The sequence below is a fragment of the Uloborus diversus genome, chromosome 8 (assembly GCF_026930045.1).
Source record: "Uloborus diversus isolate 005 chromosome 8, Udiv.v.3.1, whole genome shotgun sequence".
NCBI classification, from domain to species: Eukaryota; Metazoa; Arthropoda; class Arachnida; order Araneae; family Uloboridae; genus Uloborus; species Uloborus diversus.
Genome location: NC_072738.1, coordinates 3,443,980 through 3,462,707, shown reverse-complemented (window position 1 = coordinate 3,462,707; position 18,728 = coordinate 3,443,980). Strand labels below are relative to the sequence as shown.

Below are 18,728 nucleotides of genomic sequence, written 5' to 3'. Positions count from 1 at the left end.
TCTGAACACATTTTGATAGTCCCGGAAAATACATATATGCACTAGCAAAAATACCCGGCGTTGCCTGGGTCAGTAATAATTATGAGAAAAAATCGTTACTTGCTTTTTTTTTCTGGTTTAAGTGAAAGAATTTAAAACACATCTTTTTGACATGATTAAAAGTAGAGTTTCTTCCTTACCCATAAAAGTAAAATAGCAATAAGTATAAAGAACAAAGTAGTATTGATTTAGAAACGAGAGCACTATATTTAAGCATATACAAATTTCCAAAACATGAAATTATTCTTCTCATGTTTAAAAAGATTAATCTGTTGATACTCTTTTTTTTTAACATGGAGTCTAAAACCTTCTCTGTATTGCTATTGACGTTGCTCGTAATCCCCTTATACTTGCTTTAGTTATTTCGGGAAATTTCAATCATTGTGGCCCTTGGTGCGATTTTACCGAATTTGCGGGAATCGCTTTGGGATACCTTCGATGATGCTCCCTCCTTCTTTCCTTACTTTGTAAAACGATCTATTAATTTTCGTTACAAAGATATTATCGCCAGGTGCTGAGATACTTTTGGTCACCATAAAATGGCGCTAAAGAGTTTCATCAGAAATGTTTCCAAAATAAGTAGTAAAATTTGGCGATTGTTTGAAATTGTGCAAAAAGGAAAAATTAATGGAAGTTTTTGTGCTGTTTATGGATTTGCCTAATTTAGTTGCTGGATTATTTAACACAGTAAAAAAAGTTTTTTAAAGATTCTTTGATTGGCGATATTTTGTTTACATGGTGAAAACTGAAAAACATTATGACGTAGTCTTTGGCTTCAAAAACAGTGACATTGAAAAAAACTGCCAAATGCATCAGCTACGGAAATATTTCCGCAAAAATTTTGGCGATCTGCTGGTTGATTGGATAATGAGTAAGTGTTCAATCAGCGTAAATAATAACAAAAACCATTAATTACATTAAAGTTCCGTTTAAATGGAAAATGATCAGCCAAATCATGTATTATTTGCCAATCTTGTGCAAAAATCTTACTTCAAGATTTGACTTGAGAAAAGCCTTGAACAGTCACGAAAAGCAAAGATAGTCAACAATACAACAATAGTCGTTATCGACAGGGAGTTGAGATGATACACTAAATACTGTATTGAGTTTAGGAAAGCCTTCGAACATGGAACTAAAAAGCTCATAACTCGTTTTTTATTCTACTTAGAAATTTCGAATAAGTGCCATCTTCAGCAGAAAAATCAGAGCTTTCGATGGACATATAATGTAAATATGTGCAAGTATTTTTTCATCCCTATATTAGAGAATTTATACGAAAATTGTATTTTATTGCTCCCCTAAGGGGGGGTTTTGCCCCCCATAACGGGACGAAAACTACCCTATGTGTTATTCTGATGCATAAGCTATATTATTGTAAAATTTCATCAAAATCCGTTCAGTAGTTTTTGCGTGAAAGAGTAACAAACATCCATACATCCAAACATCCATACATCCATACAGACAAACTTTCGCATATATAATAGTAGTAAGATTATCCAGTCTCCCTCTATAATGAACACCCCTGAACCCATGAGTGTCCCCTCATGGGTTCAGAGTATAATGTGACCCATGAGTATTCAGAATAGAGAGAATCTACTGCACATTCATAAGTCCTTGGTCATTTGTAACCAAGAGTCAATCTATTTGAGTAAAATGATGACTTCGTTTAGTTTAGCAAATTTTAAATTAAGTTATTTATACTTCTCCACTATACAACATTCTTTAAACAAAGCATCTATAGATTTAGTTTTTCTTTTTTTTTTTGTGTTATAATATATATAGTGCTTGATCCTGCTTTTTCTTTAACTTTTCAGTCGTCTGGGAATCAGAGTTGGAAATTGCTCTGTCATTCATGCAGCCAATAGAGGTGAGTGGAAACTCCAGTGTTTTCAAAAGTTTCGACTGAAGTGTATTTACACCTGTCATTTGATGTATTCTGTTGAAAATTTGCATGCAGTTTTTATGAAATAGATTTGTAAAAAATTGTAGTACGTTATTTGAATTTCAGGTAGCCTGGGGTGAAATTTGGACCCGCAAAACTTGGATATTTTCTTTTTTGACTATAAAAAAGGACTAAAACTAAGCATATCCCTCTCCACAGTTTAACCATATCCACTTCTGAATATTTTCAGGCTGTACTACTGATTTTAATAACATTAAGAGCCATAGGTTAATCATTTTTTGAAACATTGATAAAAATTAAGATAGTAAATTTTCTAGAGACTAATAATCTATTGACTAGTTTTCAGAACGGTTTCAGGAAAGGTAAAAATCTTGTGCAACTAATTTATTACATTTCTATGACAAAGTTACCATGACTTTGGACAATAAGAAGCCTGTAGACGTTGTTTACATTGATTTTCAAAAAGCTTTCGATAAGGTACCCCATGTTGCTCTACTTAGCAAATTAGCTGATATAGGAATAGGAGGGAAAACTTTCGTTTGGGTAAAAAACTGGCTGACCGGAAGGAAACAAAGAGTAGTTGTATGGGGAAATTATTCTAATTGGAGTGAGGTTTTAAGCGGGGTTCCTCAAGGATCAGTGTTAGGGCCTGTTTTGTTCATTGTTTTTATGAACGATATTCACAAAAATATTTCTGGGAACATGAATTGTTTTGTTGATGATGTCAAAGTTATGGGGACTGTAGAAAATGAAGAACAAGCAAATCAGCTGCAAGAGGATCTAGATCATATTACGGGGTGGGCTGATAAATGGGGTATGGCTGTTAATGTTGGAAAATGTCAAGTGCTACATTTAGGGCATGGAAATAAGTGTAGAAGTTATTATTTGCAAGGTTCAGTCATTAGTCAGGCAGACAAAGTTACTGATCTGGGGGTCTTAATAAGTCAGGATTTAAAGTTTAGCCAACAGTGCAGCATTGCTAGTAACAAGGCCAATAAGATGCTTGGGTTTATCAATAGATCTATTTCAAACAAATCTAAAGAAGTTCTTCTGCCCTTATATAGAAGTTTGGTAAGACCTCATTTGGAGTATGCTGTTCAGTTTTGGTCTCCTTATCTTAAGAAAGACATTAACGTATTGGAAAGGGTTCAAAAGCGAGCTACAAGGCTAATAAATGGACTTTTTCACTTAGACTATGATTCCAGGCTTAGAAGGCTAAAAATGTACAGTCTTGAGCAAAGAAGAGACCGAGGGGACATGATTCAGCTGTTTAAATTTATTCAATGAAAGATGTTACGGGGCTGAAGTTTAGCACTGAAAACAGGACAAGGGGTCATTGTTTTAAGCTATTTCAATCTCAGGCTCACATGGATGTTAGGAAAAATTATTATTTTAGCAGGGTAGTGGAACCTTGGAACAGTTTACCGGAAGAGATGATAATGAGCAAGGGAGTAGATAGTTTTAAGAGGGCCATTGATCTTCACTGGGGATTGTAAATTGACTAGGACCAGTCTAGCTGGGCCCAGAGCCTGTTGCTGGTCGTCACTTTTGTATTTGTATTTATGGATTGTATTTGAGTCATGAACACATCATGGTTGCCAGCGGCGAAACTTCGCGGCTCCGCAAAGAAGTTCTTTTGCTCGGCATTTCCCGGCCAAATGTTTTCAAGCTTAAGTGTTGCTGTTTTATCATAACAAACATGTAAACTGAGAAATTAAAAATGCTTGTGTTCAACGCTGTTTTATTAATTTAAAAATAATTATTTTTACACTCTTGTTTAAAATGATTTATTAAAACTATAAAACTGATTTTTATACAAAATACAGAACTGATCTGCAAAATTTTAAATTGTTCCTGAAAATCACCACAGATGCTTCTCAAATTGTTTCTCCAAGGTTGGTAACCCAGTACACATATATTGACTAATCTAATCGTGGTTCACCTTGTAGGTGTTTTTTAGGTTCAGATTCCAAGTTGTGTGTGTGTGGGGGGAGGGGGAGCAAGTCCGGCATTATACTTGTTAAATTCCAACAACATGCAATCCTGATTATGGCTAAAAACAAATAAAAAGAATTAAGAATTAGAGCATACATCAAAAAATGCAGGATTAATTAAAAACTTGTAGATTTGGTCTCTAATAAAACGTATTTATTCGTCTTAAAAGGAAGAGGGGGGGGGTATATATTTTAAGAATTTTTATTATGCTACAGGTTAGGATATTGTCCTGAAATTGAAAACTATTCAGCCACCTAACACCAAAAAATCATGTCACCTAATATGAATGTCTAAGAGCTTCACGAAAAAACACCTTCATGTTAAAGATTAGGGAGATTATAATTTTTTTTTTTTTTTGGTGTGATTGACTTCAGATTTTTTCCTCTTCAATTTTAGTTAATCATATTCAAAGTCATTTATTTGTTTTTCAAACCTGTTTATAATCCAACTCTTGCTAGTTTGAAGTATCCCATCAGTGCAAAAATTCATTTATTTTTTTTTCTAATCAGGTTCTAAGCTTTCAACTTGTTAATGAGCTTTAGGTATCTGCAAGTGCGTAATTCTGCTTATCATTTCATTCGCAATGAGTTTAAATTTTATGATTACACTCAGCAGTACTCACATTGTGTAAAAATGTAAAATAAGTCTCTTGATTGAATGAAAATCTCTCCTCCCTCTCTGATGTAAAATAATAATTTTCTATAACTAAAACGCATACACACCCTTTAAAAAATGAAAAAAGTTTCTTTGCAATTTAAAATAATTTGCCAAGTAAGTAAAGAAGAATTACATAAGGGTTGTTTTAAAATGTAAATTAATCCACCAATTCCTTTGTTATTGCCTAACTCGCCAAGTGACTTCAGCTTTTAAATTTTATAATTACTTATCTGTAAAATGTCTTCTGGTTGTTTTAACATTTCTTCTAGTTTATTTTTAAAATGTTCTATTTTTTAAACATAAATCTTCCAGTTTTGCACTTACACAAATTGACAGGTAAGCTTTATACTGCAACTCTATTGCTTCCTTAGTAACCATTGTTTGGTTATTATGTTTCTTCATATATCTTAAACACTTTTTAAAATTCATTTTCAGAAACTCTGGTGGACATTGGAGAATCGGTGCGAGGTCGAGACGTCTATATTTTGCAAACAGGCACCAAGTGAGTTTTAGATTCTAGAAAAAAAAATTTCTTCTGTCTTTCAACAATTTTTGACATTTTGCACACTGACACTTTGAAGAGTAATCATCAGAATTTTATAACATACTTTATTGCTAATGATAAATATTTAGCATAACAGTCTCTGCCTCCTTAAGCTTCCAATCTCAGAAAAACTAAGGTTCTCATTAACTCCAAGGTCCTAAGGGATGGCCACTGTATTGTATAATCAAACTAGAGGATCTTATAATCCTAAGGTGAAAATTCAGTTTGCATGCAGTCTATTATTTTGACCAATAAAAAAAAATTACATATTTGCTGCTCCCTTCAAAGAAGGCTGAAAAAAACGTTTGGACCTCACAGATCATTACCAACCTACTAATAAATATAAATCTATCAGAAACAAACGATTCTTTGAAATTTAGGGTTTTGGAATTGCTTTCTTTGGAATAGCTCTTGCTAAAAAGTATTCATTCTTAAAAATAGCATAAATGTGTATCTAAGCAACTACAGTTTTATTATAATTTAGTAATTACTAATTTATGAATCATAGTATAAATTACTCAATTATGATTACTATTTTATATTAAATTTTATATGTATTTAAGTCAGTGAATATATTTTAGAAAAGATGTAATTAGTTTTTTTCCTCATTGTAAATTTTATTTCTAGTTCAACTAGCTTTAATAGTGGGAAAGCCATTTATTTGTGAGTGTTAATTTTATGGCATTGGAGGGTTGCCATTTTTTATTTTTTGTCAGTTGGATTGATTTTTGTTCAGTTGTATTTTATAAGGTTACTTATAAAATACAACTGAACAAGAATGTTAAGAATCACAAATTCTTTGATCTAATTAAAATTCTCAAAATAATGTATACTTGCCATAAAATTAACACATTTATAAACCTTGTTTTTTGCAAATCTGGTGCATAAATCCTTCAATTTCGTGCAATAATCTTACTTGCTATATAATTTCCTGCAATAATTGTAATTGTACAGTAATTTCATGCATCAGTTTCATGCAAATCCTGCAATTATTTACTTATTCTTGTTGGATGCTGTAGTAAATCTAGTGGAGCGTAGTCAAGGCTTTCCAAGAAAGAAAGCAATTGACAAGCTGGTATTGTGCTATTATAGCATAGTGCTTATGTCTCTCATTTTGATTTAGGGATGTCAACAATAATATCATGGAGCTGCTGATTATGGCCTATGCATGCAAAACTTCTTGCGCACGCAAGATAGTTGGGGTGATCCCATATCTTCCCTACAGCAAACAAAGCAAGATGAGGAAAAGAGGATGTATCGTTTCCAAGTTGCTTGCTAAAATGATGTGTAATGCAGGTGAGCATTTCTTTGCTTAAACTAGGAGGAATTGGGGAGATTAAAAGCTTGATAAGTAGAAAGAGACACTTAAGACGGTCCAATTTCAATGATCAATTAGGTATAGATAAGTTACAAGGTGGCTCAAAAAAGAATGATAGGGTTTCAAAGGTAGAGTAAAAATGGTATGATCGAGATTTTCTATATGCCCTCCTACTGACACCTGAACTGATCACCGAAAGGGGTATCACACCCATACTCAAACTTTTGTCAGACATGTTGTAACATGTTTTCAGTCACAGAAGCAATTGCTGCAGTGATCCATTTTTTTCATTATGATTAGCAGAGGAATATAAATGCAGTATCTTTTATATATCCCCACAGAAATAAATCCCATGGTGTCAAGTCTGGTGATTTAGGGGGAGGAATATGGCAATCATAAAGTGCTTAATCACCTCTCGCTTGATCGTCCTTTTGACATATGGAATAATAAACAACAAGTGAGATACATACAGTTATACACAAAGACACCTAGAGGTAGCCAATGAAACTTCATTCTTTCATTCAAGCTCTACCAGTAAGCTGTAGGTCTAACAGTCCAAAATTGGTAGCCTTATGAACTCCCACCATTCTTTTTGAATCATCCTGATATATGTCACTGTGTAATACTGAAACATGGTAATTGTGGATAATATTTGCTGGTGAGATAGTCAGCATTCACGTAGCAGAGACATCAACAAAACGCCGAATATTTCCAGCGAATCACCATTGAATGTTGACATTCTCAAATTTTAGCCTTTCACAGTAACATATGAGGCAGTGAGAAGCAGAGGGATGTAAGTGGACATTTTCAAGTTTTGAGTAAAAGGCATTTAAAATTCCGGTCCTAGGTAAGCTTTCATTGAAAAGTTTTTCTAGGTCATGGTGAAAAGCAACACATACCATCTCTTGCCTCAAGATAGAGGAGAGGTACACCTACCATTTGGACTGGTTATCTCCAAATTTTTAATTTTGGCACTTGCATTTCTTTGCTCCTTACCCCTTTCTTATCCCTTTCCCTCATATGTAATTTGATTTCATGAATCTCATACCTTTTTTAAGCATTTTTTTTTTTTTGAAAATAAAGTGAAAATCTCAAAATTTAAATTTTGTTTTAGTTATTAAATTATGATATTACTTAAAAGGATATTTCTCTAAAACTTGTAGATTGAAAAGAAATGACTTATTGTGCCTGTTTTACAGGTCTCACTCACCTTATTACTATGGACTTACACTCGAAGGAGGTGCAGGGATTCTTCGATATTCCTGTGGACAATCTTAGAGCTTCACCCTTTTTGTTGCAGTACATCCAAGAAAGTGTAAGCTAGTTACCGTTTTTTAATTTTTGAGTCACATTATTTTTTTTTTTTTTTTTTTTTTGAGTCACAGTGTTGTTATGCTGTTTTGTTTCTGAAAGGACTAGTGAATCCAAGCATTAGTAGTAATACCGCCCAAGTTAAGTTAAGCTTGAGTGCCCTATGTGACTTCCATTTGATGAATGCCACAGATGAGTAAGCCTGCCTTAGTTCAGTTAGCACACAGTAGACAGCAGCACTTACTACTGACAGGAATAGAGGCCAATCTAACGCTCACCAACCCCCGAAGATTGCTTCACAATCTTATTTCATTCGCAAAGATTTAAATCATCAGTTAGAAAGAAACAGATTAAAAACGCATTATGAGCTCCCTTTGGATCAAAAAAGCACCCCATCCCCGGGTTTAAAAATAACTTGTATCAACTTGCAGAGCCGTAAGGGCTAAGGGGCTCCTGAGCATTGCAATACTGCAGTTTTGTATATTCATGGTCTTAGTAATATATTATGCTTTTTAGCTCGGGGCTTGAATTGAGTTGAGCCTAAGATTTTCCTTTAAAATCGAAACCCTTAAAGTTTGTGAATAAAGGAAAGAAGAAACATGCAAATCGAAAAGAAGTAACTATGGCAACGCCAAATAAAACATCAAAGTTTTAATGGAGATGAGGATTATTGAAATTTTAATTTTAACGGCTTGTAACTTTTTTTCCTTTAGAGATAAAGGCTCAGTTTTTCGACCATGGATCGAGTTTGATCTGGAGTAAAAAAAAAACTGCTCTTTTCAGTGGTGTCAAAAAGAAAACTGTAGGACAATTCCTTCGCTTTTTACTGATAGATTTAATGAAGAAAGTAGTGCCTAAATTTTAGCTAAGCCTAAAAAAGTAGTTCGCGCTAAAAACGCAAATAACTCCCACCATATTTAAGCTATAGCATTGAAACGAATTGCGTAGAACATGAAAAATTCTACCCTTTCCAACGATATATAATTTTAATATGTGCAAGTAATTTTTCACCCCTTTGATAGGGAATAATAGGCAATTTACATGAAAGTTGAGCTTAAAAAATTAATTACAAAAAAACTAATTCGAATTTATTAAAAAAAAAAAAACCCCAGGTGCACGCCACCGGGACTCGAAGTAATTTTGTACAAAATTTCAAGTCTGTAGGTGCTATGGGGTCTCCTGGGCACACGTCCGCCACAGACTTCCTTCCAGAATTTCTTTGAAACCTTAGTTTTATTTACTACTAGTGGCACCCGCACGGCTTCGCCCGTAATAGAAAAATTAAACGTCTTTTGGTTCGCTTGTATATTTACAAATATTGTATGGTGAATTTTCTCGCCAATTGGCTTGTACCGACGTTACAGTTCCACGTTATGATAATTTCGTATCTCGCCAATTGGCTTGTGCCCGTGTTAGGGTTCCACGTTATGATAATTTTGTAATTTATGATAGTTTTTTTTTTTTAAATTGGAATAAAAAAAGAACCACATCGAATTTTCGAAAAATCGCTTCGAGGTGCACACCCCCATGCTACATACTAACTTCGTGCCAAATTTCATGAAAATCGGCCGAACAATTTAGGCGCTATGCGCGTCACAGACATCCTGCAGACATCGTCCGGACAGAGAGACTTTCATCTTTATTATTAGTAAAGATAAAGAGAAAACAAGAAGTAGACTAGTATTTTACCCTTGCTTACTGCTCATTGTGGCCCAAACAACAAAATAAAGATTTTTGCTTCATATCATTAAAACAAACGTTGAGTTAAAAATAATATATTGCTGAATAATAGAAGATTATAGTGTCAGTAAAAATGTAAACTACAGCACTTAGCTTAATTGTTGAAGTTTTCAAGATTATGATAGATGCAAGAAATCATCCAAATAACTTTCAGTGTGTCCAAACAGTAACTATTTTTTTTTTCTACAAAACAAAAGAATAGAACAGCATGGAACTAGGAGTTCTGGGAAGCCTTTTGGTTATGTTTACTCCTCCTAGGTTGTGGTAACTGTCAGAATTGTATTTATTTTTGAATTTACAATGACTCATTGTGGCCCACCCTCCCCTCTAGTTCAACTGCAGTAGTGTTAGACTTACGCTCCAAGTCACCTAGATATTTGGTGGATTACTATAATTTATTGTACAATCTATGCAATGTTTGTATATTTAAGCAAGATAAAAAGCAAATGTTTGGCATATTCATAGTTTCATTCTTGCTATCATAATTTAAAATTATTATTTTAGAGAAAGTAACTTCTTTTCTAAACTCTACAAATTTGATCCGGATAAACGAGGGCAGGGTTTCCGCTACGGTCGCATTTTTCGCAAAATGCGAAAACGCTATCTAAATTGCGAAAATTAAGCAATGCATTTTCTCATTTTTGCTCAAATAAAAAATAAATTAGGTTTTTAAATAAAGAAGAAATGTATGATCCTAGAGAGGAAGCGTGCATGGCGATAATCAACTTAATCTTTTTTAAATCTTAGCTAAGATGTTTAAGCTACAATTAAGTTCAATAACTATTAGTCTTATCCAGCATTATGTCCCCCCCAAAAACTGCTTTATTAGGAGGAGGGGACTGCAACGTTCTAAACACCAATCCTGTTTTCTTTTTTTATTTTATGTTTTAAAAAAGTTGCTGTTGTACTTATTTCTTCAAGGATGTCACAAATGAAATATGAATTTTATTTTCAACTGGAGATGAAACACACTGAGGCATATATAAATATATTAGAATGTGTAACATTTTAGCATTTTGCTAACATTTTCCCATCAATTTTAGCTTTTATGCTAAAGAACTTTTGAACCCAGCTTAAACCCTGAACGAGGGTCTATGGCAACTTCACGAAAATAATGTAATAAAATCTGTACACTTACTAAAAATAACTTTTAAAAATTGCCATTTTTGTAAACATCCATTTTCAAGTGGGTATTTATTTGCTGCATTTGGATTTATTACTTTTACTCTTGTTCTTCATGCAAATTTTGTTCTCATGCAATAAGCTTGCTGCTTTTTGTTACAGATCCCTGATTATCGCAATGCAGTCATTGTTGCAAGAAATCCAGGCTCTGCAAAGAAAGCGACTTCCTACGCTGAAAGGCTTAGACTGGGTAGATTTCTTATTAATGATTTTGTATTTCATATTTTTAAAGCCACAAGAGGAATTTTATGTAATGCAGTTTTTAAATTGAAAGTTATTTCACCACATGGTTTGTCACGATTATAGGTTACCGCAAAGTTCAATAAAACTTAGCAAAATGTTGACTGGCAAGCACATGAGTCTCAGGATTAAGTCTTAGTGGTAAAACCTCTCCGCTAATATATTCAATACAACCATAAACCCCTCGACAATGATCTTTTCCAGTCCCCATGAATTTGTTTGCAGTATGATATGAATTGTCCTTACGTTAATTTAATTATGTAATATGTCAGGGTGGCGACAGATCAGGGAAAAGTCAGGGAACTTTATCACTCAGGGAAATATCAGGGAATTTTGAAAAAATAACAAAAAATCAGGGAAAATTGATCAACTAAAGAAAAAAAAAATTTTTTTCCTTGCAAAATGAAGTACTTTAACTCCCTACGAATTTTCCGCCAATTATTTGTTTTAAAAAAAGTAAAATTAATGAGGTGCGATTATACAGTGCCAAATTTTGTGCATCTTTTTATCTTTTTTCCTCAAGATCAAAGTATTCAATCTTAGGATGAGCTTCCTAAGATTGATTCTGTGTCTGTAAAGTTGTTTATATATTTTACCTAGCTTGAATTTTTCTTCACGCATTCCATGCTATGTAAAATAAACAACCCTACAGGCAAAGAGGAAGCCGTCATTAATGACTTAGCTCCCTTGCTTTTACTCATTGTGTTGGAGTAATTAGCATACTGTTAACGATTTCAAGAAAGGATTTTTGTTTTTTAAATTAATGCTGAAAAAAATCTTTAAAGTTATCACTTGGCATTTTAAATTTAATTGCTAAAATTAATTTTGACTTAAATCATTTTTTTTGCCATGTTATTATTCCCTGTTACTTCAAATTACTCGGGGTTTTTTTTCAGACTTTAAAACTCTTTTATTTTAAAACCATATATATCTTGAAATTAATAATTGGTTTTACATTTCAATAATGCTTGTAATAAAGTAATCTAAGTTTTTTTTCAACAACTAATGAAATCATTTGAAATCGAGTTGTGTACATAAGTAAATATTTTTATTATTTTTTAATTGTTAAAATACTGTTCATTCATTAAAACCTAAGTTTTTGATTAGAGAATAGCTCAATATGACTGGTTGTTGGAAGATTTCAATTTGTTTTACATAAATATGTCTATTCTGCCGTGTGCAGGTTTGCTTTCTTTCTTTTTTTTTTTCATTTTTGTCTTCTATGGTACGTTACCTTTATTGTACAAGTCGCTTATTTGGTTTCCACTGAAAAAGAGGTGCGAAAAAAGTTTTAATTACAAGATTTTTCCATTGTAAAAACTGAATCCATCATACATTTCTTCAAATATCTCGAAAACTAATATCTGCAAATACTGCCATTTACCTACACACGGTGCAGTATTTTTTACGCAAGTAAAACTACATTACTTCTATACTTTAACTATCACTTGTTACTCTTGCAGTAACAATTATACTGCTTGAAAGTTCAGTTCAAGATTATTTCCATTTACATTTTTTAGTTTTATCATGATTAGATATGTCTTTGAGAGTGGGTTTTAATAAGTTTTTAGAATTCTTATGTTAACTGGTTCCTGGAAGTGAAGTATTTGTTTTTAAATTCCTATAATATTTCTCTGTCAATAATTTAATACCTATTTTTACCAAAAAAAGGAGCATCTTTTCAAAATATATTTTTAATTAACAGCTTAAACCGTTTTAAACACTGCATTTTATTTAGTATGCAATGCTTTTCAGGTACGGCAAAGAAAGGAAACCATTATCATTGGTAACGTAAATCAGGGAAATTTGGTGAACTTGATCAGGGAAATCAGGGAAAAATCAGGGAACTTTTTTTTCCTGTTTCTGTCGCCACCCTGGTTGTCTGTGTTTTCTTTCTTTTTATCCTCGAAAAAGTTTAGTATAACTTGAACAACATTTAATCTGTTTCTTATGACCTGGACAACATATGTCCCAAAAGTTTTGCTTTGAAACATGGAGTCAGGTTTGTCTTAAAATTGTCCCATACCCACTTTCTCAAGAGAGGTCTTCTAAAACTCTGAAGATGCAATCAGTGGTGACCAAGTCTGCTTTGTGGCATGCCCTGCAAGGGAAATATCTGAAAGCATTCATCTGGTTTCTGTACATTCCTTCTTTTCTGATGACCCCCTCTCTAAGACCAGTGCACGGTTCATTACAGAACCTTTGTAACATACTTTGAAAGGAAAATCATTCCAGGATAATTTCTTGTATGGAATGGCTTTGTATCTTCAGCTCTGATTGAAAGAGGTTAACAGTTAGGTCTTCTTTTTAAAGAATTATCAATAAGACATAAACATAACGAGGCAGCCATTACTTGTCTTTTAAATTAAAATAAAATAAGCTAAAATAGGGTAAAACAATTAAAGTTTTTTTTTATTTAAACTGTTAAATTATAGTTTTTGTACATGATTTAATTGCATTAAGATAATACATTTAGGTTATCACCTATCAAAGCAATATTATATCCATCACATCTGTCGTATCATTAACTATGTTGGTTTCCCTGAGGTTTTACCATATTATATACTGCTGAGGTCATGTTTTAAACTTCAGAAAAGTCCTGGAAAAAGCTTCCAAACAATTGTCTGTTTTTTTTTTTTTTTTTTTTTTTTTTAACTTGTTGTTTAAGGTGAAAAAAGTAATACAGAAATTATAAATAATTTGGGAGGAAAATGAATGTACTTGTTATAGGAAAATGTCCTCCCCCCTGCATTTTGATTTATGTTTTCTTTTTTAAAAAAATTCAAAATATGCTACGCCCATAAATAAAACACATTGCTAGTTTTGTTTATGCCAGTTATTTTTTCTGATGTGTATCCAATACAGTATAATTAAAGGAAGTGAACTCATTTCAGAATATCATGTATTTTAACTTTCATATAAACCATAGTTGTGAAAAAGTTTTTCTGTTTTTTTTTTCTTTCTTTTTGCACCAAATAAATCAAGGTTTTATCGAAGTCTTATTAATACTAGAAAGACGAAGTTTTCCGTATACCTAGAACGACTAGCAGCAGTCATTTTGACCGCTATTCTTAAAAATGTGAAAATGATTTATTTTCGGGATTTTTAATCATAGAAAAGATTTGTTTTGATGCATCATAAATTCGTTTAACAATTTAATCGTAATAAAACCTGCAAATTAGTCTGAGACAGCATTTTTTAAAATTTTGTTTTATGTTCTATAACTGAAAAGCATATATACAGTAAGTAAATGATATTACGGAAGATTAAATTTGTACAAAATAGAGGGCATTTTCTAAACATGTAATCAATAATAAGTATTTTCAACTATTCATGTGATTCATTTCTTAAATGCATAAATATCGTAATATACTTACATTACTCTTCTTTACAATATTTACAAATAATCATCTTTATCACTTCCCATGTACATGAGCCGCATTTTTTTTGCAATCAGAACAAATAGTCAGTTTTATTTCCGCATTATTTCATTTGACATCGTTTTTGTTTTTTATCTCAGGTAGAAACTTTATCGTCAACTTTTTGTGCAATGCTAGGTTTCGAAAAATTATCGCAATCAACTGATGAAAGTATATTATTTTCTTCGCTAGGAATATATTCCTCCTCAGATAATTCAGACTACGCATCCAAACCAGAATCAATTGTTGGATGGGAAGGTATGATTGAAACTAACTCTTGCCCAAACAACGTAATACATCTAGCAGAGTGAAATTGGAGTTCATGAAACAGTATAATTGAAGACGAATAGCTCATTAAACATCAATTAATTTATTAAAAGATAAAAAACAAAGTATATGGCTTTGACAAAAAGTAAATAAGGATAAGTATATCGTTATTGCAAATACCCCGTTGACCTAGACTAATAAGTATTATCAATTGACCCGACTATCGTTCATGAAGAACGAAGTCTTCAATGGACAAACATCATACTACTTCAATTAAACAAAAAAAGGCTAACAGCCTAAGCTTGCTGAACAGACAGCAAGGTGGCTTTGCCTGACATGAGCCAACGCGTCTAGGCTGTGCAAGAAGTGAGAGAGAGATCAACTGATAACAGCTTTGCTTATATTCAGACTCTCATTAGCATAAATTCACTTCAATGCTACCTGATCGTGATCTTCAGTGGTCAAGCCCGAAGCGTGTGCACGTGACGTCACCTGTTCTAGAAGAATCGACGTTAAATTAGTCACGTCATGGGCAACGCCCACTACACGTGCCGTTCTCTATTCCAAGACTAGTTACGTCACGGATTCTAGCGTTCGTTAAGGAACAATGATATGAAAACTGCAAATATGTAAAATGTTATCTAACATACAAAATGATAATAAACCTTCACTTAGATTGACATACTATGTCTATCATCAATTTCAGGCAAATCCTGCAACAGTTGCAGGAATGCATTTTCTGATAAGTTTTACTTTCCAGCGGACCTTTGCGACATCATAAAGAGAATAATTAGACTGGACCTTTCAGAACATCGAGGAAACACACCTATGTTTCAAGCCAAACACATGCTTTGGTGCTCAAAATAATTCCAGCACAAGTTTTTAGAGTCCACCTGTTATAAATTAATCCCTTTTCAAAACTAAAAGAACATTATGTGTCCGGTCCCATTCTTTTCAAATTCACCTTTCTCAACTTTGCCCCCTGCTAGCAGAAAAAAAGAAGCGCTTGACCAACAGGTGTTTCGCATTTTCCTTACGGTTCAAAGAACTGCACCTGACCAACAGATGCTACTCAAACCCACTAATTACAAAAGAATGCTATTCACCCTGAGAACTAGCAAAAAATCCATAGTGCACATATCTGATAATAGAAAAGTGAACAAAACCGGAAGCATAAATAACAGCGGTCAAAATGACCGCCGTCAGTCTTTCTAGGTATAAACACTTATAGCGACTGTAATAATGGGCCTAAAGAAATAAAGTTTACTTTTGTGAGATCTTAATAAATAGTTAGGAAAAGTCAATAAAGGGAAACGAGTTTGAAAATAAAACGCAGCAAATATGAGCATTTGAAAATTGTTTGCGGTCAAAATGACCGCCTCTGTCTTTGTAGTGTTAAACATTTACCAGGATGTCCAAATCAATAAAAGATATTGAAAGTCAAAATCAATGTTATGAGCTCAAATAGCAGTAAAATTAATTTTTTTGAGGCTAGGAATTACTTTCTAAATACCATTCATTTGAGCTTATGAACCAAAAGATATCTTATTAGGTATTTAAAATGGATAACTCCAAGGAGGTTATATATTATTCAATCAAAGTGACCAAAATAGTATTTAACTAAGCTACTCTTTAATCATTTAAAATTTTCTTGATATCTGTTTCAGAAAACAAGGCAATTTGTCTCTTGTTTCCCCCTTCCCTATTAATTTATTGTTTAATCATTAGTTTTTAGATTTAATCTTAATAGCTGTTTTTGAATGTCTTTATTTTATTTTCCAATGTATACAGTACTATGCTGCCACAACAATTTAGTGTTCAAACCTTAAAACTGTTTTGCAATGAATTGTAACTTTGTGCTCTTCTCTTTTTATTTTATTCAGAGCAAAGCTCTTTTACTGCTATTGTTAACTTTAGAGAGCGTCAGGACTTACGACCAAACAGCACAACCTTGAGGGTCACGGATTTGGATAAAATTCTAACTATAGGAACATTCCCATTAGACATGAGCGCAAGTAAAGCAGTTTGACTGCATAGGCCCTAGTTTCTCTGAAACGAGGGTCCAAAGTTGCTAGTTTGGCCCAAAAAATGCGATGGCGTTCCCATTGGAATTTCAGAATTCGACACCATGTTCGATCCCCAACACTTGTGGCATCTTTTGTTAGTAAATTCAGTATATGGGATAACACATATTTATTTATGGGCATTATATAAGTTATTTGAAAAGTTGAAACAATCTCGTATGTTTGTTCTTTTGTGCGCCATGTTCAATAAATCAGAGCTTTTTATCTTCTCCCATTTTTTGCTTATCAATGTGGGATATCTTTGATAGCAGATGATAAATATCCAGTTAAAGTAAATGTTTTTATTAGCAAACAACAAATACTTTTTACTAGCAGTCGATTAATACAAAACAAAAATAATTAGTTTCATTTGCAAACGAAAAATAACTTGTTACTATGTTATTTTGGCATTCAAGTTATTGAAATTAAAGAAGTAGCCAATTTGAATTTGGAAACCGCTTGTTAAAAATTAGTATTCAACGTAATTAATTCAAAGGTAGGAATGCAAACGGCTTATTCTGCAGTACAATAGCAGAAAAAGCGCTAAAAATGGTAATTTTAAAGGAAACTCCATTGCAGTTTTGGGTCCAAATTCTCAACTTTGCACCCCCGTTGCAGCCAAACTAGGGCCTATGCAATCAAACCGCTATACCTGGGCTCATATCTAGTTGGAATTGACCTCAAGTCCGTGACCCTCAAGGTCGTCCCGTTTGGTAGTTAGACTATTTGTTAAAGTTGTAGAATCTTTATGATGACCACTTGCCAAAGTTCGTATAGTCCCCCTCTCCCCCAGCTATTTTTTCCATGTGCGCAACATGTATCTTTTGTGAATGCCTCTAAATGCTTAAGTAGTTTTTTTCAATGGATTAACTTAGTGAATGGTAAATAATTTTCAGGCATAGCTGTCATCCATGGAGAGCAAAAGGAGGCGGAGTCAGACATGGTGGATGGGAGGTACTCTCCACCCCCTGCTGTTGCCGCAGCATGCAGGACCATGGATGTTGGACTAGATATTATGCCTGGTAAGAAATATTAATCATTATCATTTGACACTACATTGCCATCAATGTTCATACACTTAATTCTTTTTTATCTCAGTTTTATTTTGTAACCAGGAACTTTTTCTGTTACATGATTAACCTTAGCTGTTTCATCATGAGTGATAACTTTTCGCCATTGATTGGATTTCCGTTTTCTGGAAGATTTCAAATATTGCTCACTCTATATCCCCGGGGTATATATATCTATCCCCCTGTGACATATTGTCGCCTCAGAGCAACAGTAGGATATCTTACTGTTATTTCTGGGATTGGATGTCTTACTGTTGCTCTGAGGCGACAATATAATATCCCAAGAGTGCATGGTAGAAAGTTTATATGTATTGTCGACAAACTAGTATTGGCAGTATGTCTAGAATCTGAGAGTTTTGTACTGTCGTGTTGGGGGAGTGGGGAATTTCAACTTTTAAGCTGGCTTATGTGGGAACTGGCAGCAAATGAATCTTTGTTGCATGGGATTTGGGAAAATGTTGCAGAAATCACGCAATCCCACATCCTAGTGCAAATCCTGATGGCATATTCCTCTAGCTCCAAGAAGAACAAGTGTTTCTGCTTTTAGACTTGCCACAGGACGCCTGTTTACCTAAACATTTTGACAGGCTCGGTATCATTTATGGCCCAAACTGTGTCGTTTGTGCTGGGGGAATTGTCTTTAATAGCACAGCAAGTACTTGGGGGTCCGCACTTTCTTGTAACTGTGCTACAGAAGAAACTGGGAGACCAGAGATCAGCCTTACTGCCTCTTTTCATGATTCACTTTTGATTTTACTTCCAAGTTCCTATGTGCCATCCTTTTTAAATTATTTTCTTGTGTTATGCCTTGACAGCATATAATGGCCTTTAGATGCATGTCTAAGTGCTATTAATAAAAGAATAATAAATAATATGCATTCTGAATTAATGAAGTAAAGAAATTCTTTAAAGCCTGTAACTATTGAGTAATGATAGTTACTAATGTTATCATAATTATGATGGCTGAAATGCAATAAAAT

At 33.4% G+C, this 18,728-nt stretch overlaps 1 protein-coding gene across 1 annotated transcript in view; it reads left to right on the top strand.

The window, feature by feature from the left end:
* Positions 1-18,728, top strand: part of LOC129228121 (phosphoribosyl pyrophosphate synthase-associated protein 2-like) — a 28,785-nt gene that overhangs the window by 2,484 nt on the left and 7,573 nt on the right. Inside the window, exons 2-7 of the mRNA XM_054862766.1 lie at positions 1,854-1,906; positions 5,030-5,096; positions 6,262-6,434; positions 7,656-7,771; positions 10,792-10,879; positions 17,575-17,700. Of these exons, the coding sequence (XP_054718741.1) occupies positions 1,854-1,906; positions 5,030-5,096; positions 6,262-6,434; positions 7,656-7,771; positions 10,792-10,879; positions 17,575-17,700 (623 nt within the window). The remainder of the gene's footprint in view (positions 1-1,853; positions 1,907-5,029; positions 5,097-6,261; positions 6,435-7,655; positions 7,772-10,791; positions 10,880-17,574; positions 17,701-18,728) is intronic.